Source organism: Contarinia nasturtii, unplaced genomic scaffold, assembly GCF_009176525.2.
Source record: "Contarinia nasturtii isolate CC-2019 unplaced genomic scaffold, AAFC_CNas_1.1 Cnas_scaffold_285, whole genome shotgun sequence".
In the NCBI taxonomy this organism is placed as follows: Eukaryota; Metazoa; Arthropoda; class Insecta; order Diptera; family Cecidomyiidae; genus Contarinia; species Contarinia nasturtii.
The window spans coordinates 888,541-911,861 of NW_022197640.1; the positions used below are offsets into that span (position 1 = coordinate 888,541).

Genomic DNA, 23,321 nt, shown 5'->3' on the forward strand with positions numbered 1-23,321 from the left:
CAAAATTTAGAATCGAATAAACAAAAACGTATCAAATGCTCATTAAATTTCTCGTATTACTTTCCGTAAAAAAATGAGGAGCTTAGAGCTTAGGGTTTCCAATTCTACCCAAATAATGTCTTTTGTTTCATAATTCACACAATCCAGAATCCACTGCCTCGGTAATCAGATATATACATATAACACTTAACGAACATTTATTTGGAAAATATAAAAATAGAAGATGATGATGATGCGAGTAATCTAATAATTATAATAATAACATAATCAAAAAAGTAAATTGAATTTTGTTGGAAAAATGACCAAGGATTATCTTAAATGCCGAACAGAAAGTCAATGGACAATGAACACTATTTTAGATATTAATTATGCAATCCTCTTAATCGTTGAATTCTTGTAACACACACACACACGCAAGCAATTCCAACAATAATAATTCAAGTTAATTGATAGTAGCATATTGAATGAAATTCAAACCAATTTTCTGCCAAATCAAGACGACCAAAACATAAAGTCATAAACACAATAATAACATTTTAAAATGAGTTAAATTTCTGAAAAAGTTTCCAGTTCAACGACGTCAAATAAAGTGAATATTGTGGGAAAAAAGTACAAAAATCTATTTCATTTTATAATCATTCGAACGACACTGATACTTTAGACTGGCAATCTATAACTGAACTAAAACACATAAATTCAACTATTTTTTTAGTCGCTTCTGTCGAACAGCTTTGAAACAGAACAAACACAATCTCTTCACACACACACACATACTCTTATGCACGCAATAATAAAACGGAATTTTTGGGAATGATAATATATTTTTTCGATTTTATATTTCGCAACAAAAAAAAAAAATATGACGAAAACACCCAGAAATCGAAAAGACATTTTTCTGTATCTTTTTTATATCTTGAATGGATTGATATTATATGTAAAGTGTTTGTGTCGAAGGTAAACAATGAAAATCATACTTCTACATAATCTAACTCCGTCGTTTGCAAATTAATATCGATGCACAAATTTTATGTAAAATTGTACATTATCTTCGGGTTTTCATTATTTTCAAAACAGAAACCGAGATTAATTTGACTGTTCCGTGTGTCACAGCAACTACTATTGTAGATTTATTATTATTATCTTGATTTCAAGTAGCATTCATTTTATGTTTCCCCACTTCTGATTTGCACATTTAGATTGTAAGGTTGTACGGTGTACGCAATGCGTGAAAAAAATTCACATACTGAATGCAAACATGAGAACAATACAATATAAATGTTAAGCATTTAAGCTCTCAAATGAGCTCACTATGCTCTGAAAAAATAACTTATAGATTTATAAATCATTAAAACAAAAACCCATTTAAATGAAAAACTAAGCAAAAAATACAATACATGAATAAATACGATTTATAGACATTTTTATCAAATTGACTTCATGTTTGCGACTTTATTTAAAAATAAACAAGAGAATTATATGAAATTCAACTAAAATGCGAAATGGAATACGTGTAGAATTTAATAAAAATAAACCAATAATTATGATATATTTCCTATAATATTTTAAGGAAAATAAACATAAGTTACCAATAAATTGTGTTTTTTTACTATTATTATTTTCGAGATTATTTTGCAAACTCAGAGCAGACAACTCAGATGGAGAAGAGAAAAAGAAAACTCGAGGAAAAGGTAAATGCATTTGATTATAGGTTTTCCATTTTATTACCGAAATAAAATTATTTTAACTCTTTCATTTCGAAAAAATTATATCCTCATTCCTCATTAAAATATTGTTTGTAAACATAAAGCAGTAAGTTTGAGAAAGCTTTACTGTCAATATTCACATGTCTTCAAATGGTTCGGCATTTTTGGTAAGAATACTAAATTTCGAGCAAAAGAAATTATCTCGTGTGGAAGAGTCCTTAGTGGAAAATCGCTATGCGATCGCTATGGTATCCCTATGAGTCAATTTTGGGACATTTATTAAATTGTCTATGACGTGGCACAGTAAATAATGGCAAAATCATAAAAAATGTAGGATACAATCAACGAAACAACAAGTTAAACGAAATGAAAAAACACCAAATTAACTTATAAATCCATCGCATGTTCTTGGGGAGAAAAAGATAAATTTAAACCATTAACCGTTCAGATGGGCACGGAAGGTCGATTTTTTGTGAAAGGATCAAAGAAAATATAGCAACGCTTTGCACTCGGTCAACCTGGACAATACTTACACCTTTTCAATTTTCTTTTTAAAAAAAGAAGAAAGTAAATCGTTCAAACTGATAATTCTGAAGCTATGGATTGACATAAATTATGACTCAGAAATATCAACTTGTCAATTATACGACGAATTATGAATACTACGACGGTTTTTTTAATGTCCGTCCGTGTCTGTTGACACCTTTACTAACCACTAAAATATTTAACCGTGAAAAAATAATTCCAAATTAATTTAGAATCTGTGTACTTAAAAGCATTTAAAATATTTGTTTTTTCAAAAAAAATATAATATATGAATGTATTGGGTGTATCGATTAATTTCCGGAATTTTTTTGGTGAAAAGATACATTTATTTAAAAAAACCGTACAATATTTTAACCAATGTATTGCCCATCGTTAGCTATGACTTCCGCCCATCTTTTCGGTAGCTTATCGATTCCGCGTCGAAAGAATTCCTCATCTTTCGACGATATCCATTCATCGATCCATTTTCGCACTCCTTCAGCATTTCGAAACGATATCTCGGACAAGCCCGTTTGCATCGATCGAAACAAGTGGTAGTCTGAAGGAGCAAGGTCTGGAGAGTACGGGGGGTGATCAAGCAGATCCCAACCGAACTCCTCTATCTTTTGTTTGACGATGTGTGCTCGATTTGGCCTAGCATTATCATCGTGAAACAAAACTTTGTGGTGCTTTCTCGCTACCAACGGCCGTTTTTCGTTCAATGCACGTGCCAATTTGTTCAGTTGTTGTCGATAGAAATCAGCTGTAACTGTTTCACCTTGTTTTATCAGCTCATGATACACGATTCCTTCCTGATCCCACCAGATGCACAACATAACCTTCTGGCAATGAATATCTCGTTTTGGCTGTGAAGATCCTGGTTGGCCTGGATCAACATACGCTCCTTTACGTTTTAAGTTATCGTAATAGACCCACTTTTCATCGCCAGTGACAATACGATTCAAAAAGCTATGTTTTTTGTGCTCGGCAAGATGTTTTTGGCATGCTGTGATTCGTGCTCTCAATTGATTTTCATTGAGTTGATGTGGCACCCATTTCCCTAGCTTTCGAATCTTTCCCATTGCACGCAAACGTTCACAAATGGTTGATTGAGTGACATTTAACTCTAATGCAAGCTCTTTTTGTGTTCGGGCTGAGTTTTCATCGAATAATGCTTGCAAATCTTCATCTTCAAACTTTTTTGGCTGACCTGGGCGATCTTTGTCTCGAACATCAAAATCACCATTTTCAAATCGTTGAAACCACACGTAACATTGGGTTTTTGCGATAGCATGTTTGCCATACAATTTCACAAGTAAACCATGACTTTCAGCTGCAGTTTTCTTTGCAAAAAAATAGCTTAACAAAACTTCCCGCAAATGCTGTTTCTTTCTGCAATTTTCAAAATTTTCCATCGTTGAAAAAAAATATGATGCACACAAACAAATGAAACACTTTTGACTGATTTTGACAGTATTTGAATAGGCCTTTCAAATGACGTATATGTCATTAATCTACTACAACGCACAAGCAAGTGGTGACATCTGTTGTCAGATTCCGGAAATTAATCGATACACCCAATATCTTATAGCAAAAGTAGTAGGGACACAAACTGATGCTTAGTAAATAAATCATCGATCGTTTTTTTAAAAATATTTTCTTTGAAAACGAAAAAAATGTTTGTATTCATTATTCAATCAAAATTAATTCCGAAGCGAATTTTCTAGAAAACTATAACGGTCTTCGCTCCTACAGATTATGTGTGTCTGTGAGCGCCAGTCACAATTTATTGTCAGAACTCATACATATAAACGTCAATATGAAATGTCAAATGTTTCGTTTATTGTCTATCACAGTGTTGTTTACCGACCATGTGCAATTGTCTGTCACGCTATTTGAAACACATTTCAGTTGTGCCAGCTACTCAAAATATCACCTCATTTATCATTGGATATGATTAAAAATCACATTTATTTTAACAATTAGATAAATCAACCAATTAAGAATTTAAAGGTAAGCAATCTGTTGTTGTAAAATATCTCAGCATCTGTCAGACGAACAATTCCAACGTGACATCAAGTGTAAGAGTTTTGAATAACAAAATTGATGTCTTTTTAGTTTTAAAAAATGGCAAAGAATCAACATAAGAAGCCACAGAAACACGCAGCCGTCACGACTGACATGAAGATGAAAAACAAAATAGCCAAAAAATTGAAAAATAAGTTAAAATCGGCTATTTTCAACCAACAAAATCCATCAACTGAGTCTTTAATTCAAGAAGCCAAAACACAGAAAGCAAAAGTAAAATTGAACATCCCAGTAACATCGTCGGGCATCGATTTTAAGCCGAAAGATAGTCCAAGTGTTAATGAACCAAATAAAAACAAAAAGAAACCCAAACATTTCAAAAAGAATGAGAAAAATGGTAAAGAACATTGCATACAGAATGGTGGTCAAGGGTTTAACACCAAAATCAATGATCATGGTCTTAGCATCAAAAATAAAACAAAGCCAGTTACAACCGATCAATCAACGTCGATTCATACGAAGAAGAATGCATCGGTTGAAATGAATGGCTACGAAAGTAAGAAGAAGAAGAAGCAAAAAAAGAAATTTAACCAAGCTGCTACAGCGGGTCCATCCACGTCGAAGCCATCAAATGATCAAGATTCATCATGTAAGCGTAAAGTTGATGGCAGCAAGGTAAACAAAGCTGTTGGAAAGAAGCGCTTGAAAACGGTGGGTGGTTTTGTTGAAACAAATGCCAACGATGAAGAAGAAACCAAAATAGTTTCGGAAAAATTAAAGAAAAAACAGAAGAAATTGACGTCAAAATTGAATAAAGAAGAAGATGCACCAAAAATTAAAGTTCATAATGTTGATGCAAGTAAAAATAAGAACAGCGATTCAGACAGCGAAGCCGATAGTTACATTGATAAATTTTTCGGTGACGGCAACAATGATTTCGATGAAAATCACATTTATTCTTTGGACGAAATCGAGGCCAAAAACGAAAATAATTTTTTATCAAAGGGTTCTGGTGATGAATCAACACTAGCGCCTGACGATTCATCACCAGTCGGTAAGAAAAACAAGAAAAAACAAAAACATCTATCGAAAGAATCAATGAGCTCAGAAAACAATAAGTTGGTTAGTTACAAGAAAAATCATGCCGACGAAAGTGAATATGATTTCGATGAATACGCGTGGCTAGGAGGTGACGAAGAGGAAATTTACACAGATAGTGATTATGATGACAGTGACAGTATGTATGGATCAGATTCGGAAATTTCGTTGGGATCAGAAGTAATCGACACAGATGATACCTATGAATGTGAATCGACTGACGTCGAATCAATGGTTGAATATGAAGATGATATGTCTTACGATGAGTACGAAGATCATACATCAGACTCGGAATATGATTACAGTGAAAATGAAAGCGACACCAGCAGTGGTTGTACATATGATGACTTTAGAAACAGCCGATATGATGAGCATAGTTCAAATGACGATCATGAGTATATGGGTGAGTTTTCCTTTTTAATTTTATTTTTACTCAAGAACATTTTATTCTTAAAATCTCATTTTTGCTTCATCGGGCCGATTCAATTTTAACTTTTCTTACGCCGATTCAATTTTAACTTTTCTTTACCCATCGAAACGTCAAAAATTCCTACTTAAAAAAAGAACCAAATTTATTCAACACAAAGACACAACAACCACCTTAATCATATGTTTTTAACACTTTATTTGATAAATTTTAAATTTTCGAACTACATTGAAATTGATTGCGTTGTTATGCACTTCAATTGTATAGTAATCATACATCAATGTTTAAATGGTTAGGATTTAAATCAATAATGCTTGTTGTTGTTGTTGTTTTTGCCGTTGATTTGATGTTATTGTTGTTAATTTAATTCTAATCCATGTGCTGCATTGAATAACAATTTGGCTGAAGAATGCTATTTCTTTTCCTGTTGTTTGATTAAATTGAAGGCTGCTTCTAGTGGTGTGCTTTTTCTTCTTTGCAAGCGTCTGGCTGAAGCTCTGGCTCATGTGGCCAGAATGTTGGCTTATTGAGTGGATCCAATGCCAATTCTGGATGGGCATCACGGAAATCTTCCATTGTCATTTGAGCGTATGGCAATAATCCCTTGATACGATCAGTTTCGGCTTTATAGTTGACAATACGTGCCTCGGATTCTTTTTTGAACGTTGCAATTTCAGATATCATTTCACCACGCAATTTATCAACCTCAGCTGACAAAGTATCAGCTGGGTATGGAACTTTCAATGATTCATATGCCTTTTGGAATGATTCAACCAAGGCAGCATTTGGGATTTTACTTTTGTATGCAGCCCAATCGATTTTTGGTGATTGTTCTGGATTAGCGAGAACAGCACGTAGATATTTGTCACTGCGTGACTTGAATGCTAAAAAGCTGCTCTTTTGATGTGTTGGTACACGCTCAGAAAGTGCGGACCAATTAATGTTCGATTGGGAGATACGTTTTGCGGCCATTGCTTCGAATTATCCTATTTTTTTCACAAAAATTCCAAAAACAATTAATATTACTTACGTAATTAAAATGCGAAGAGATAGAGAGAAAAATGGATGAAAAAAAAAATGTCACACTTACTTACAACCTCGCAGTCAATATGACATAGACTTCTATTCTATAGATAGGTTAGGTTATGTAATCGATTTTCTTTTTCTTTTTCACTGTTGTTGCTGTCAACACAGTGACAAAGTGTCAAATGATAGCGCCATTTTGAAAGGAATAACACCAATCGAAAATGAAAATACATTCGCTCAGTCTGTATTATCGATCATATTTGGAATATTGTTTTTCAGTTGAATTTCACACATTTTCGAAATTTTTTACGGATTTTTTTTTTATCTTTTCAGATGATGCCTATGATGATGTATGTATCGCCCAAGGAACAGCTATAACTCATAAAATAATCGATAAACGCATAAAATTATTCGAAAATGACACCGAGTCTCGTATCATTGAATTGCCAAAAAGTGATTCAGACGATGATAGTTCTGTGGAATTGATACCAATCAATGTGAATAAAACAAAGTTTAAAAAATTCGAGCACGAAAAAAGAATGGCAAAGGAAGCAGAACGCAACAAACAACTCATGGCAGAAGAGCAAAAACGTTTTGCATATGAAAAAAGTATTGAAGATTATTATAATATGGACAATTTGAATAAGTGTGCATCATTAAATGACGTTAACACATCGATCAATGCGGTATCGATTATCAAGTGTCCAAAGAATTTAGACCAATCATCATTGGATTGGCTGGAAGATTGCGATGTTGCCAAACCAATGGATGAAGAGTTTGAATTTCAACAGCCAAAAACCAATTTGAAAAATGTGGTCGTGGTTTCCATTCCCGATCCGTTCGTCACACAATCACCGGCGAAACAAACTAGAGCGAAGCAACAAACACCAAGTGTTAAAAATCAAGAAGCAAAGTCACACGTGAGTCCAAAGATAAATAGTTCCGCAGATTTCTGCATTGAAGATGAAGACAATTCAATGTCAACTGAATCGTTGAATTCATCGCAATTTTTCAATTCAGTAAATTCACGTCACGTCTTATTATTGTTGCGAAAAACATTGCATTTCCATGGAAGTTTACACGTAAAATTAATTGCTGGCAAAGCAATTGCATTCGGCTATGAACTTCAGCCAAACAAAACGGTTACGGTACATTCGCCGCGTGGTCACGGTTTGATTTGTTTGATTCCAAAGTCGAGCGGAGCTGAGAATTTAAAATTGTTGGACGCATTGAAAGGTGATTTTTATTTACAAGACATAAACTATCTAAAAGAAGCGTTCAATAGCAACAACGATGCAATCCTATTGTTAGAACGTGATCAAACGAATAAAGGTGTGAATATGATCGAACGGTATATGCGCGAAACCGTATTCCCAAATATAAATGCGTTTAATAACGAAAGCCCATTCTACAGCAGTGAGTTTGTATTGCATTGCAAATTTTTGAATGAACCCGAAAATGGATTGGTACTGAATGACGAATGGTTAACATTGAATTTGAAAAATAGTTCAAAACTGATAACGATCGGTGGCAAAGGTGTCGGAAAATCAACATTCGTTCGATATTTGATCAATTCACATTTCGATAAATTCAAAAAGTTTTTATTCATCGACCTGGACATTGGACAACCGGAACTATTTGTGCCACAAACGTTGAGCGCAACAATTGTAACCGAACCATTTTTAGGACCGGGCTACTTACGAAATGTAAAACCAACCAAATCAGTGCTATTTGGTGACATTAATGTATTGCCTGATCCATTCAAATATTGGCGTTGTGTCACAGAGATATTCAAATTTTGTGCGTCAAACAAAGAATTTGCAAAAATGCCATGGATCATCAATACAATGGGCTATAGTCGAGGTTTTGGCACTGAACTTATTGCATGCATTTCAAAACTATTCAAACCAACCGATTTAGTTCAAATTCAAAGTCGATCAACAATGGAGAATTTTGATCAAATCATGATGGATGACATTGTGAACAATTTCAAATTTAACGTTTTTAAAAGTGAACTGGATGAAATTACCGGAAAATGCGTGTATCGTACACACATTTTTAATGCGGTTCGCGATAAAAGCAACCATAAACATGTTGATATGAATGCAAAAGACATTAGATATACAATGATATTGGCTAAACTGGGCAATTGTTTGAAGTCCAACTCGGATTGGCTTACCAGCGTTAAACCATTTGAGTAAGTTTTCAAACCGATTATTTTGATTCATGTACAACTGTTCTAAATTTGTTTTTGTTTTTTGTTTGTTCTTTTCAGAGCATCGCTGAATGATTTGGATATTCTTGTAACCAGCGGCGTTGAAATCAATCCCGCTGACTATTTGGATCTATTGAATGGCAATCTAGTCTATTTATGTGAGAAACATTCGGAAAGTGGAAACGATATCGTTGACTGTCATGGCATAGGTAAGTTTTCAATCAGAATTCGTTCGATTCATTTTGAAATTTTAAAGGTCTGTCTGATTTCATTCTCCTTCAGGTATTGTTCGAAGTGTTGACGCTTCAACAAATAAGGTGTATCTAATATCAACAATTCCATTGGACGAACTGCGAATGGTGAATGTGCTAGCAATTGGTGCCATACCGTTGCCATCAGCCGTTTTTCTTAATCAACATAGCCAAATTCGTGGTGCCGTACCATATGTTTACAATTCGGATAAATTTGTCGGATCAAAACAAGTGGCACAGCATATTTTTCGAGCTGAAAGCAAAAGCAGCAATAAACCCATTCAACTTATCGAAGATTAAATTCCATTTTAAATGCAAAACACCTAAGTTCCTTTCAGACATTGTACATTTCGTTTGAAACAACAAATAAACGTAAATTCAATATTCTTTTGTTCTAAAAAAAAAAACACTTGACCTTGTCTATTTTTTTCAATGTAATTCGTTGTTATCGACAACGACCGATCTTTCAAACCGATTTTTTTTCTACGCTGCCAACTCGACCAATACACAACACTACGAATTTGATTTGATTTATTTTTTATTTTTCAATGTTGGCATCTACTGATCGAGAAAGACATTTGTGATTGCACTATTCCGGCATTGCAAAAAAATATACTACGAACACCAAATCAACTTCAATGTATTTGTGTTTGTCATGAGTGTTGACTGTGAATCTCTGTGTCCAATTTAATTAAGTCATCAATTTTTCTAAGAAAACAAAACATACATTTTTTTTATTTTCGAAATTTTGCATTTAAATTTAACGAAATTTGTAGTTGCATTAAGTTTTCCAAACGAAAAAAAATAATAATAGTTAACCAAAAAGTATTGTGTATAGTGGTTTTTTTTTTTATTATACGGGGATCAAAAAAAGCGAGACAGCAATAAAAGAAGGAATTCACACACACAAAAAAAAAGAAAAAAATCGACGGCAAAGTAATTTTTATTTCTGAACGGCAATTTTTTTTTATTTATCTCGTTTATTTAACCATTTTGTTTGTTTATCATAACAAACATAAGAATAACAAAAAAAAAAGTATTGAGAGTAAAACAAAAAAAGGAAAACGTATGCGCTTTGTCTGCGCCCATTTTAGAACCAATAAATTGAAATAAGCAAAAAATAATACAAAAGCAAGGTATTCGATTAGCATACTAACTGTGAATTTCAAGCAAAAAATTAGAGAGAAAACGAGATCATAACATAAAATATATGAAGTAATTTTTTATTGCATGTGGTGAAGGCTTTCTTGCAAGTAATGTGGTGTTTTTCATGCGACTTTGCTTCAACTAATACAGGTATATTTGGGTTTCGCTTAAATTAAAACAAAACAAAAAACCAAATAGACAAATTAAAAACCCCTTTGCCATTTTATTATTGCGATACATTGATCATTCATACGTGCGTGGTGGTGATTCATTCAGTTTTTCCTGCAATCGGCTTTTAATTTTATGCGATTTTTGATAGCTGGCCACCCATAAACACACACATAAAAAACTAGAAAAACAACATTAGTCATTGCATAGAATTACAATGATACGCAAAACTGTTTGATATATATATTTATCAACGTTGAAATTGAACGCGAATCAAAGAGTAAATTGTTCCAAGTGTATTTAATTAAAACGAAAGAAAAGTGCTTGACTTCAACATCACTCAATTGTCGGTTGCCAGTTGTTTCAAAGATGCATTCATAGATTTTGGTAGAAGTTTGTTGTTGTTGTTATTATTATTATTATTTTGTATATGAACTTGTGTCTCGCTACTTAACTCTACTCTGTCGCTTACTATACATGTCACTTCTAATAACAATGGTGCTGTGATCAATCTCAATACATATATAATATATACATCTTACATCTATTGGTGCCCGTAATGATTCGGATTTTATTTTGACCAAAACATGAATCTAACCAAATTTTAATTCTTTTTAGTTTAACCATTCGAATTACATAATCCAAATTATTAACAACGATTTAGTTTCATGTGTTTATTATGTATATTATCCATTTGAGATATTATATGGGCGATGACCATTGTTGCGATGCGATCTCTTAAATTCTATAAACAATATATTTTTCATCGAAATTGTTTGCGATGCGTTTTTTTTCTCTCTCGTTGCAAATCATGATCATATTTTAATAGATTGCCTAGAAATGGACTTTGCATTTGAATTGTTCATGTAGTATTAAAAGGCGACAAATAGTGAGTTGTTTACATCGACAACGACGACAACAACGAAAAAAAAGAACTATATTATAAATAAACGAAACGATACAAATCAGGATATTCAACAGTTTAAAAACAATAAATTCACTGTATTCGATATTTTGACAGTTGCTTCACCTGTCAACTCAAAATTATTTTCTGTTTGACTTTTTTAACGTTAAAATTCCACAGACATTCGCGCCGAAAGCGATACGTTTATATGAATCGGTTTTCTTCTCTATCTCTTTCTTCGTAGTTAGGAACGTAGTTTCTACAGCTGTCAAACAAAGGGTTGGACATAACATGCTTGAATTTTTGAATTCGGCTTAACGTTAGAATTCCGTCACACCAATATTATGAATACGTTGCATATATTTTTATTTACGTAAAAAAAGAACCATTAAATTTGATTTATTTTTGTCTAAATGTTTTAATTAAAACGAAAAAAAAAACAGCAAAATAAATTCAAATAATATAAAAAAAGAAATGTACGAAACAGTATCACGGCCACTGTCTAACCCTGCATCTCTCTCATATATATATATTCTTTTTGGTTGGATTGGAAAAAGCCGTACGTTTCCAAAATGGCGACAAGGCGTTGTTCTTACACAAATACACACTGAATCAGAAAGTGCGAGAGGGCGCACAAGTAGCGTTTTTTTATTATAAATTTTTTTTAGTAGCAGTGAAAATATCAAAATCACGAAACAATAATTAATTAAACCCGGACAAATTAAGTTACAATCGGAATTCCGTAGAATTATTGCAGACAAAAAGAACAAAACCGATCGTCTGTTGTGTGTATACTCATTTTAATTTTAGTTACAAGACCACAGCTTAAAACTTCATTTATATATAATAATTTTTATAAAAAAGGTATATCTAAGAAAGAATTTTTGTGTGATTGTGTGATAAATGATACACTTTGAGCTATGGAGAAAAGAGAAAAAGAAATGAACCAACAAAAAAAAAATGTGATACGAAGCAATTGACTTCTTACGAATTCTTGTGACAAGTTTTGTTGTTATAAAACTTACATACATTGAATTTATTACGAACTCAGATTTTCGAATCTATCTACTTTCGATAAATTTATTCTTGTATGCGCCCCGTTGACGAGGCGATTTGGTGCTAAACCGAACCAATTTTGAATGTAAAAAGTCCAGAAAAATCGAATCAAAATGTATTAAACCAACATTGCGTATTTTTCAAAAGCCATAGCAAAAAAAAATACTGAACGAATAGAAGAGAAAAAAATCGCATTAGCAAAGCAATAAAAAAAAGTGTAGATGATCAGGAATGTGTGAAGCTGAATCAACTAGTTGACATCGTCATTCGTTTGTCCAATCAAAAAGTCTACATAGAGTTCAAAATCAATTTCTGAGTTCAAAATTACAATGAAGCCCACATTTGTGTGTTATCGGTAGAGAAAATTTGTAGCGATTCCGTTTATTTTTGTTTTTTTTTTTCTTGTTCGTGGTGGAAAATTTCTCTCTCAGAAAATCAACCACATAGAAAATTCATCTGTTGCACACTTTTTTTTTAAATATATATACAAAGTTTTTTCTATTATTATAATTATTTTCGGTTCAAAGTGTTGATTCAATTAAGAGCAACTAAAAACGAATTAAAACTCTCGATATTGATTGTGTATAAAAAAAAAATGTTTGAAAGAATCTGTATATATTTATGAAAAGCCGCTCTAGTGAAGAATGGGACTGTTTGTTGTTGTTGTTTTTTTTTCTCTTTTCTTTTGTTACAATTTTCTTTTTTTTTTTTTTTTTTTTTTTTTGAAAAATTTAGAACCAATGGCGGCCATCCGCAAAAAATTAGTTATCGTGGGAGACGGTGCCTGTGGTAAAACTTGCCTATTAATCGTGTTTAGCAAAGATCAATTCCCAGAAGTGTATGTACCAACAGTATTTGAGAATTATGTGGCCGATATTGAAGTCGATGGAAAGACGGTAAGTCGCATTATTTGTAACTCTTAATACCATGCCCATTTCATTTCGTTTATTTGTCATATCCGTGAGTGTGCGATATTATTTTATAAACTTGCCAATTTGTATATTGTTTGCGAAAGACTTATTGTGAGAGACGGATTTGCGTTTTCGTCACGTTTTTTTTCCGCTTCTTTTGCAAGAAAGAAATTGTCATTCGGTAGAATTGGAAACGGCATGAAATGTGTTCCAAGTGTGTGTGTGTGTGCGGTTTTTTCTCTCTTCCTGCCGCTGTAGACGTTGCATTGCATTGTATGCTTGTGTTTGTATGTGATCCAATTATTCCTTAATGACAAGAAGAAATTGAAGTCTCATCAACTGAATTTTGCAGAAGCAATGAAAAAGAAACGCACTCAACAAAATTGACAGCGATATTCCAAGTAACCAGAGAATCATTGATGAAATCATCAGTCATTCGTTGACGTTATCGTACCTTTTTTTTCTTTTCGGTTATGACACCAACGAAATAAGAAGTGTTTTTTTTGCTTCTTTCAAACATCAAAGTCAGTATATGGCCATACGCTTGAATACAGACATGAACTTATCATATATTTCATATGTTATTTCAGTAGCAGAGTTTCCATTACGGCCAACGGCGCTGTATATTAAATTGTTGTTGTTGTCGTTGTTGTCATCATCATCGTCGCACTATACACATATGTATAATGTCGGCGTATACATATGCGTATAAGTTTATTTTAAAAGAGCAAATCGTATAGAAAATTGAGATAAAAAAAACAACGTAAGAGCGTATAAAAGAACCTACATTACACAGTACACACACACACATACATTGAGTCAAGCCCATGGATTTGATATTATTATTTCTATGGAGTAGAAAGAGAGAATAAACGAATGGGTGAATAAAGTGACATTAATACTAGATTATATTAGACTAGCGTTTTTCCGAGAACTCATGCAAAAAAACAAAGCAAAAACCCATTTTTAATTATGATCTCAAACAGCAACGAAAAAAATATTCTCGAAGGAACTTTACACCCTTAACTGAGCAGTTGTCAGTATTGACGCTTGCTTTACCAATGTGGTCAACATAGTGACCATTGCTGCTCTCTCTCTCTCTTTCTTTCTGCGTTTGTTCGTTTGCTATATAGCTATTGTTGGTCTGGTTTCGATGCAGCCGTTTGCGTGTGCGTGTGTGCAAATTACTAAATTGATATTTATTGATTATAATAATTGCAGATTAAACGCCGATTTCATGTGTTATTCACTCTTATTTACGCACTCAATCAATTATTATTCTCAATTTACTTACATGTTAGCGCACACACACGCATACACATATTTAATAACCGGTCGCACAATATGACCCATTATTGTGTGTGCGTGTCTGATTCGAATGCACCGAAGAAAGGAGTCGAAAAGAAGAAATGAAATAATAAAATAAAACGAAATGTAACCGCGACTCGGTTGATTCATTTGACATTGTAATGAACAACAATGATTTTCGGTGTGTCTTTGCGCATGGACGAATCGGCATCGATATTTTGAGTGCAGTGTAATGCTCATGCGATATTATCTCTTATTAATGTCACTACCTCGGTTCCCACATTAGCAGTGTTTTCGTGTACAAGAGAGTTGTTTCTATTTCTTGGAAATTGATTTGCTCGTATGCAAATTGGGTGCAAAAATACGCAACATATGAACACCGCATATTTTCACCCATTTAACATAGACGCCGAATAAATTATAATGATTGAAGTCGTTCAACGCGTTCGAGCGTGCGTGAGCGCGAGCGCTAGCGCATACCCGCTCACTTTTTTATTCGCTCATTGGCTCATAATGCACAAAGTCATTCGGTTCATATGACATTGTTTGATGTTTATAGTGGCATGTGTACCGATTCAAATATATGTATGCATTCTCTTTGATACATTATGTGAAAGAAAATCGAGAAACAGAGAGAGAGAGAGAGAAACGGCAGCATTCTTTTGCAGCCCGAGAAATTAGATCATTCTGACTGGACATTAGTCACGTTATATATAACGTTGCATTCCCCTGGCCACATCGATTAAAACGAGATTATTGATATACATTGATTGTTGTGTACATTGAATGTAAAGCGCACAATATGTTGGATATCGATGTCCTATTGTGGTCACACATTCATGAGTGCATAGTAAAAATTATGATATTAACTTAAAAATGAATGAGCATGAAAGAAAGATGGTGAGAAAGAATTAAAATAAACCAATATTCATTCTTTTTGAATGTGCATAGATGCAAAACGTGCTCATACATGTATTTCCATCTCTTTTTGTTCGATCGCATAAAATTCTTTCTTATCTCACCTCGTTATTCTTGTTTAAATGGTTTATTGCATTTTTAACGATGTCTCGGTCGATGGATTTGCTCATTTTCCTTACTTTTCAATTTGATTTTTTCCATTCTTTCGTTATCATTATGCTCTCACAATGTTCGATGAAAAGAATGAAAAAAAAAATCGGAGTTATTCTCGATTACCCATTTTCTGGACTCATTATGTTCCATTTTTATGGCAAATTTTCCATCCAACACACAATTTTGCGCTATTTCATGTCCGTCTCTTACTTTCGTATCGATATGATGATTTGTTCATTTGGTATGTGCAGTATATGAGTCATACTTTTTGAATATTTGTTTGTGTAACAAAAACGAATGAAAAATCAATCAATTTTTATATTATTTAATTAGAATTGAATGTTTTCTTCTTTTTTTTTTCGTTCTCAATTTAATGTGATTTGCTTTTGTTTATAATTTAGGTGGAACTGGCCCTGTGGGATACCGCTGGTCAAGAAGACTACGACAGGCTTCGACCTCTCAGTTATCCAGATACAAATGTCATTCTAATGTGCTTTTCTGTCGATTCACCGGATTCGTTAGAAAATATACCAGAGAAATGGACACCCGAAGTAAGCATACCAAAACCACTTAAATCATTCAACTTAAATTCGTTCGTTAAATTTTACTCATTTATTTTTATCACTTTTCGCAAATAGGTTAAACATTTCTGCCCAAATGTTCCAATCATTTTAGTCGGTAACAAGAAAGATCTTCGAAGTGATCCAAACACAATTAAGGTGAACAATGCAATTTTGTAATTTAAAATCATTTTGATAGTATGATATTAATTCGTTTTGTTTTGTCTCTATGTTTTTGTTTATTTCTTCGAAATGTTTTCATATTCGGTCGATTGCATTTGGTTAGGAATTGGCAAAAATGAAGCAAGAACCAGTCAAGCCAGAGGAAGGTCGCGCCATGGCTGAAAAAATTAATGCATTCGCATATTTAGAGTGTTCGGCAAAATCGAAAGAGGGTGTTCGTGAAGTATTCGAAACAGCAACACGGGCTGCATTACAAGTTAAAAAGAAGAAGAAGGCACGATGTAATTTACTCTAAAAGAGTTGCACATGGAAAACATATACTTTTTTTTGTCTTTTTTTTTTGAAATTAACACATACAACAAGATTTTATAAAATAACATTAAAAAAAGAGAAAAAAAAAAACAAGAACAACAACGTATTTACAACAAAATCAGATCCAACAACAACAACAAAAAACAAAGGACTTGTGTTATGTGTCAATATATGAGCGACAAAATGGTTAAAAGGGAATTTTAAAACAGAAATAGAAGAAAAATTGATGAAAAAGATAAAAACGATGAGGAAGAGTATAGAAAACAAATTTGTCAACAACATCAACTGGCAACAATAACACTGAGAGTGTAGTGCTAAATAGAGTAAATTATATTGTCGTGGAATAGAAGAAGAAAAAAAAACGAAGTATATAAATATTTAGTGAAGAGCTAAGAGAACAACAACAATGGATTTGACACAAGCAAACCAATAACAAGCAAAACAAACAAACGTAACAACTGAGAATATTCATTGAAACAACAACTTTTCCGCGCAACAAGTCATTCATCAAGCGCTAAACAATCCTCCGTCGTATACATCTGAGAATTAAATTTAATATATATACAATCTTCAAATGTGTTGCATTCACACTAGCCAGAAAACCATTCATTTGCATGCTTAAAATGAACCATGCTCGTAGTTCATTAAAGAAAACAACAACAAAAAAGAGAAACATACACTTTTTTTTCGCGATTTATCGTTTTCTTCATTTTCTTTATGTTATTATATATATTTTTTTTTTTCAATTGATTGATTTTGACCGACATTCACACATTCAATAAATGTGTCAAAAGAATTAAAACAAAAGAAATTTTTTTTAAAGAAAGAAGATAATTAAATAATAATGATTTAAAAAATAAAAACAAATTTAAATGTCATTTTGATTTGGTCATTTTATTTGGCCACGAATGTGTCAAAATCGAAGTGTGATGTAGGTGCCTCTGCTAATACTGCAACTACTGCAGCTACAACAAATTCTTCATTTTTAACCTTTTTTTCCGAATGAAAATCAACTTTTATCACCATCATTTTCAACAAAGAAAGAGAGAAAAAAAAACAAAAACAACAACAACAAAATGAAATAATAACTATAATTAATTAATTAAACAAAAAATTGAAGAACAACAACAAAACAAACAAACAAAAAATGAAAAAAATTTAATCTATTTTAGAATACATTATGATAGTTTTTTTTCTTCTTTATCTTAACGTTTAATTAATCAATTGATAAACACGAAAACCAACAAAAAAAAATTACAAAAAAAATTCTACTAAGGATGGACAAAAGGAAAAAAATCAAATTATTATTCAAATTATCGAGAGAAAAAAAGAGAGAGAGAGAACGATGAGAGGAAAGGGTTTATTTTAAGTGAGAATTAATTCTAAACAGTAATAATTTTGTACACACAAAACCAATTTTTTGTGAGACAACAGAATCTTTCTAGGAATTTTCAACGCAAAAGAATAAACAATATTACTTGGAAAACAAGTGAAACTACATAAACAAAACAAAATAGATAGACAAAAAAAAACTATATACGAATAAGTAAAATCAAATGGAATTGCAGTTTCTTTCTTTTTTTTTGTTTTTATATAACAACAACACAATACTATCATCAACTTTCACCAGCTGAAGGAAAATCACACGTATTGATGATTGAATTTATACATAGAAAGTGGAGGAGATAGATTGAGTGGGCGACAGTGGCCGCTAAAATATTCCGGTAGTGGAACAGGTTTTAGGGATAAATTACATACACAGAATATTTGAATTACACATTCTTTTTTGTCATTTGCAAAAAACAAACGAATTTCACACGCAAACTTTCAAACAAACCCGAATAGAACACACAAAAATAAACATAGCATTAAATTTTACAACAGGTTTTTTTCTCTATTCCTTTTTTCATTCGACCAAACAACTAATTCAAAACCGAAACAACAAAATTGTAACTAGACAAGATGAAGAAGAAAAGAAAACATTACTTTATGCATATATTTTAAAGATAAAAAGAAGAAAAAAAACTTTTTTATTAAGCATGAAATCAGTTGTATTTTTATTATAAATAATAAAGTCGTATTTATTATGTCAGTCCGAATTGATTTTTTTTTTTATTATATCGTTTCTTTTTCGGTCAATTTGATTTTAAAAAAATAACACAACCAAACTGAATACGAAATTGTTTATGTTAATTTTGTTCGATCATAAGATATATTCATCAAACAATATCCTGCATATGCATTAAATGAAATAACAGGAATAATTAGGTGAATGAAACACAAGTTTTTTTTTTAGACAAAAGAAAGAAAAAAGATAAATGGGAACGGGTATTTTATGTTGTTTATTTTATTTTCATTGCCAAGTGCTGGCAAATATAGCACATACCCACAAAGAGAGAGATAGATATCGATTACATCCTGTTATTTTATTCGATATGCAAAGTGTTTTGCGAGATAATTTTTGTTACATTTTATTGAGTGCTATAAAAAGAAAAACTAATCAAACATTATGTTACTCAATCAAGCATTTGAGCATGTTAACTAAATCTAGTATTAAAAAGTAACATTCATTTGGGACTTTGAGTCAAAGAACTGCGGCGGCAGGGCATCATATAAGAGATTCGTAGAAAAATGAGCATAGATTTCAAAAATTCCACGATTCTCGTTGAAAATCATTCAAACACATTTTGTCATCAATTGGTATTGAAAAATAGCTGTAATAATACTATGTATCGATTTTTAACAAACAATAGGAGCTAATTGAAGTGCTCTTTTTTAAAAAGAAAATATGAAATTGTATAAAAAAAATCAAAATACAAACACACACACACACACAAATACGTTATCGTTTAACTCTAAGGAATCGACACATTTTCACCGGAGAGAAATGCAAAAAAGGAGAAAATATGGTTTCAGTGAGTAAGATTTTTTTTCCTTTTTCTTTTCTGTTTTCAAATTTTATAATGATTTCAATGCCGTGAGATTAAAAGAAATGTGTTGGAAAACTTCCTCACTGAGTGGTTAATTTGCACAGACGAAAGACGTATTTTGAGCATTAACGAACATGTGCTACGTTAACTCATTCTAATAAGTTGCTTCACTTGATTTAACTTCATTACAATTTATAGAGGAAAAAAACAACAGGAACATAGAAAATACTTAAAGGAATTGACCGAATGAAATGATTTATTTTGTGTGTTTTTTTTTGTACCATTTGCAGAAAAAATAATTAAAAATTAAAAACAAATATGAATACTGTGGAAATGGAATAGGAATTGTAAAACGGTGAATGGAAAGAAACAAAACAATTAAACAAAAACAAACTATATATTTTAAATTAAATAAAAAAAAGTGCCTGGTTTGCGTAGCTGAATTGAAATAAATGTGCACATACATGCCCTCAAACACATGCATGAACCAATTGGAATGAAACAAACTTTTGTTTTTGTTTTTCGTATGAAACTACCATGATTTGTTTATTTGTCAAAAACCAGTTTGATTTCGAATGTATATTGTACGTAATCAGATTCAATGTGAGTAACGTTTAATCACGCAATTGCTCACACAACATTTTCACGATCGATCGTTACGATTCAATTTGATTTATAGTTGCATTTTTTTTTTTTACAAACACGTTACATCTCAATACGTTTGAAATGCCAAAGAAAGAGACAAAAAGGCAAAACGATCGTCTTGAATTTTTGTTTAAATAATTATGCATTCATCAATTCTGCGTTGAAATTCAAATATTTTTCTTTTCAAATTGATTTGTTCATCATTGTGGTTCCATACGTTGGATTTTAATAGAAATTGTGCACTACAGAAAATAGATAAAACAATCCCATTCGTAATTCCTATACTACGATTATTTTGTTTATACATGTTTTTTTTTCTTCGTCTTTTAAATACCCAAATATGCATATGATTTTTTGTGCTCGCTTACTTTTTTTGTTTAACTCTCAGCAATTTATTAATTCAATGTTAGATACAAAACAAATTGAGTCTTCTATTACAAACCGACATGTGAACAGTCATTAAGGCATAGAATGATTAAACTAAAATAACTTACTAATCGAAACTGTACTGAATTGCATATATAGTATATATGAGCATTAAGCAAAACGCAAGCGATTTTTTACTAGAAAATCACATAGCACATAAACATAACAACAACAAAAATAGAAAAAAAATACAAACTAAACTTTTTTTTACAAAATAAAATGCAATACAACTATTTCAGTAACGATTTTCTAATATAATCATTAAGCAAAATATAGCTTTTTAATTTGTTCTTTATCAGTTTAATGATCCCATCCTCACCCACCGTTCGAACATGCAAAATAAAAAAACACGGTCCTCCTTTGTTGAACCACTTTTGTAAGAGTGATTCAACGAGACGAAAGAAATAAAAAAGAAAATACACATTTATTTGCATTATGCCCTGAATTTATTTTGTAATTTTAAGATGTTTTTTCTAATGAAATTATAATATTGATACTGAAGAAATTCATATAATAAAAATGATGAAACAGAAAAAAAAATTGTAAAAAAAGCAATTGATTTGATGGTATTTCTTTTCTTCTTTTTTATTGATTTCATTGTGATTATTTGTATTGTTCAGAATAAAAGCGATCTCTATTGACAGCAAAGTGCATTGATAAGAAGTCACTTCTATTCAAAACGATACATTTATCCTTCTTTCTTAGTGAATTTTGACCTTAAAACCTACGGCAGATTTTGCATATGCATCAATTTTTCCATGGATCAATTGTTTCTCATCATGAGAGGCAAAGGAACAGTGAATGGCCATGCGACTTAATTTGATCAAATCGTCTGAACTTAAGCTAAACGTATCACTGGCGATATGAAGTTCCGTTGACAACGTCGTGCTGAACACTCCAAAATCGTCCGTCTGACAAAATATGAGAGAGAAAGAGAGAGAGAGAAAATGAATTATCAACAATTCGATCGAATTTAAGCGATTTTTTTTAAATTACATACACATATCACAACTGGGTGGCCATTCTTATAAAAACGCCGAAAATGATGATCAGAATAAGTTTTAACTACGCCGCACAGCAAATTGCTTGTCAAACAGCATTCTAAAGCGATATCATTGTTTTTAAGTAGCGTTTCCTCATTATCACCTATCAATGGATCAGAGGTAATGGATTTTATAAATTCAGAATTCAAATCAAGCAAGGCGAGTGTCAGAGGTTTACCTTTAATATATGTCCCATGTCCGAGTCTATTCATTCCAAATTTCAACATTGAACTAATTTCAACTTGATTTTCAATTTCGCCACAATGCAATGCCAATTTCAAACCGTTTTCTCTGGCTTTATTCAGAATCGGTTCAAAATCGGAAAATTCTTTACATGCCGGATCACCGCTCAAATCAACACCACAAACAATGTCCGGATATAATTTTGCGTATTTTAGTGCCAATGCACCATTTTCTTCGGCTGATTCGATGCTCTCTCGTCGATTTATCGACACAATTAATTTCACCATTATTGATGGCAATTCCGTTTTCATTTTTCTGAAAGAACACAAAAAAAAAATATAGTTGAACTCAATGTCAATTTTACATGGAAAATCTTCGGTAGCAGAAAGTGTGGTTACATAATTGTATCGATAACGGCCATTACGTATTGCTCCTTGGTCATTTTCGGCGTGGCACGTGGCGTTGATCGCAATTCCAAATACACCACATTATCATCATTGAAATCACGAATCACACATTCGGTACCTAGAGCAACTGCTTCTGGTGTATCGGTTAGTTCGTGTGCATATTTAAACTTTTCAAAACCACTAAAATTTGAATGCATTTTAAAATTAGTGATGCCAATATTCTCAATTATCATATAATTACTCACTCATGTAAATCCAATTTTGTGAACAAATTATATTTTTCCGTGTCTTTAGCGCTGGTACCGTGTTTTAGTTGGCTGAGTTTTTCAAGTGTTTCATTTGAGAAAGATCCATTGATATGTGCATGCAATTCCTTTTGAACAAAAAATAAAAAGAAATCAACGTAAAATATGTATAAACACTAAATTATCCAAAATAAAGAATTAATTTTTACCACTTTTGGCATTTGTTTAATGAAAACTTCTTTGTTTGGTTTCATTTTGCTGCTTTCATTAAGTTCAACAGATAATGTTTTTTTTTTTTTTGCAATGTGTGAATGTAAACGGATAAATATTGACAGTGCCGCTCTTTTTGACATTTCACAAATATGCGCTGTCAACACAAGCGATTTGACATTTGAGCATGTTGTTTTGCAAAACAAATCGTTTGTGTTTGCCAATCTACTAAAGTTTTTGTTTTTTTTTTTATAAAAAAATTCGGAAAAATTGCAAAAGTGGAAAAATGGATGCAACAAACGATGATTTGTCGATATCAAGTAATTCGTTGTCAATAAGT

The 23,321-nt window shown here is 32.1% G+C and overlaps 4 protein-coding genes across 8 annotated transcripts; 2 read left to right on the forward strand and 2 right to left on the reverse strand.

Moving 5' to 3' along the window:
• Window positions 1-4,091: 4,091 nt before the first annotated feature.
• On the forward strand, window positions 4,092-9,655 carry LOC116337770 (polynucleotide 5'-hydroxyl-kinase NOL9). The gene is made up of 5 exons (XM_031762632.1): window positions 4,092-4,241; window positions 4,347-5,757; window positions 7,141-9,004; window positions 9,083-9,231; window positions 9,305-9,655. The coding sequence occupies exons 2-5, from the start codon at window positions 4,356-4,358 to the stop codon at window positions 9,571-9,573; spliced, it is 3,684 nt and encodes a 1,227-aa protein (XP_031618492.1). The 5' UTR covers window positions 4,092-4,241; window positions 4,347-4,355; the 3' UTR covers window positions 9,574-9,655.
• On the reverse strand, window positions 5,956-6,991 carry LOC116337772 (ATP synthase subunit d, mitochondrial-like). Its single transcript, XM_031762638.1, has 2 exons — window positions 6,872-6,991; window positions 5,956-6,767 (listed from the first exon to the last, which is right to left on the reverse strand). The coding sequence occupies exon 2, from the start codon at window positions 6,751-6,753 to the stop codon at window positions 6,235-6,237; it is 519 nt and encodes a 172-aa protein (XP_031618498.1). The 5' UTR covers window positions 6,754-6,767; window positions 6,872-6,991; the 3' UTR covers window positions 5,956-6,234.
• A 264-nt stretch (window positions 9,656-9,919) lies between the features above and the next one.
• Window positions 9,920-17,259, forward strand: LOC116337771 (ras-like GTP-binding protein Rho1). 5 transcript variants are annotated; one of them, XM_031762634.1, is made up of 6 exons: window positions 9,920-10,209; window positions 10,515-10,569; window positions 13,283-13,443; window positions 16,239-16,388; window positions 16,476-16,556; window positions 16,684-17,259. In XM_031762634.1, exons 2-6 carry the CDS (start codon window positions 10,530-10,532, stop codon window positions 16,873-16,875), a joined length of 624 nt encoding a protein of 207 aa, XP_031618494.1. In that variant the 5' UTR covers window positions 9,920-10,209; window positions 10,515-10,529; the 3' UTR covers window positions 16,876-17,259. The 5 variants fall into 5 exon arrangements, with proteins under 5 accessions (XP_031618494.1, XP_031618496.1, XP_031618493.1 ...); XM_031762633.1 differs by lacking the exon at window positions 9,920-10,209 and adding an exon at window positions 10,269-10,409; XM_031762636.1 differs by lacking the exon at window positions 10,515-10,569.
• Window positions 17,260-21,440: 4,181 nt separating this feature from the next.
• Window positions 21,441-23,115, reverse strand: LOC116337486 (adenosine deaminase-like protein). The gene is made up of 6 exons (XM_031762091.1): window positions 22,981-23,115; window positions 22,772-22,899; window positions 22,518-22,706; window positions 22,115-22,434; window positions 21,894-22,039; window positions 21,441-21,804 (listed from the first exon to the last, which is right to left on the reverse strand). The coding sequence occupies exons 1-6, from the start codon at window positions 23,023-23,025 to the stop codon at window positions 21,595-21,597; spliced, it is 1,038 nt and encodes a 345-aa protein (XP_031617951.1). The 5' UTR covers window positions 23,026-23,115; the 3' UTR covers window positions 21,441-21,594.
• Between the last annotated feature and the right edge of the window lie 206 nt (window positions 23,116-23,321).

Coding starts and splice junctions, on each gene's coding strand:
- LOC116337770 (XM_031762632.1), top strand. CDS start 4,356: ATGGCAAAGAATCAACATAAGAAGCCACAGAAACACGCAGCCGTCACG. Junction 5,758..7,140: donor TGACGATCATGAGTATATGG/GTGAGTTTTCCT, acceptor TTATCTTTTCAG/ATGATGCCTATGATGATGTA. Junction 9,005..9,082: donor ACCAGCGTTAAACCATTTGA/GTAAGTTTTCAA, acceptor TGTTCTTTTCAG/AGCATCGCTGAATGATTTGG.
- LOC116337772 (XM_031762638.1), bottom strand. CDS start 6,753: ATGGCCGCAAAACGTATCTCCCAATCGAACATTAATTGGTCCGCACTT.
- LOC116337771 (XM_031762634.1), top strand. CDS start 10,530: ATGTGGTGTTTTTCATGCGACTTTGCTTCAACTAATACAG. Junction 10,570..13,282: donor CTTTGCTTCAACTAATACAG/GTATATTTGGGT, acceptor TGAAAAATTTAG/AACCAATGGCGGCCATCCGC. Junction 16,389..16,475: donor CAGAGAAATGGACACCCGAA/GTAAGCATACCA, acceptor TTTCGCAAATAG/GTTAAACATTTCTGCCCAAA.
- LOC116337486 (XM_031762091.1), bottom strand. CDS start 23,025: ATGAAACCAAACAAAGAAGTTTTCATTAAACAAATGCCAAAAGTG. Junction 22,900..22,980: donor TTAAACAAATGCCAAAAGTG/GTAAAAATTAAT, acceptor TTTGTTCAAAAG/GAATTGCATGCACATATCAA. Junction 21,805..21,893: donor GCCACCCAGTTGTGATATGT/GTATGTAATTTA, acceptor ATATTTTGTCAG/ACGGACGATTTTGGAGTGTT.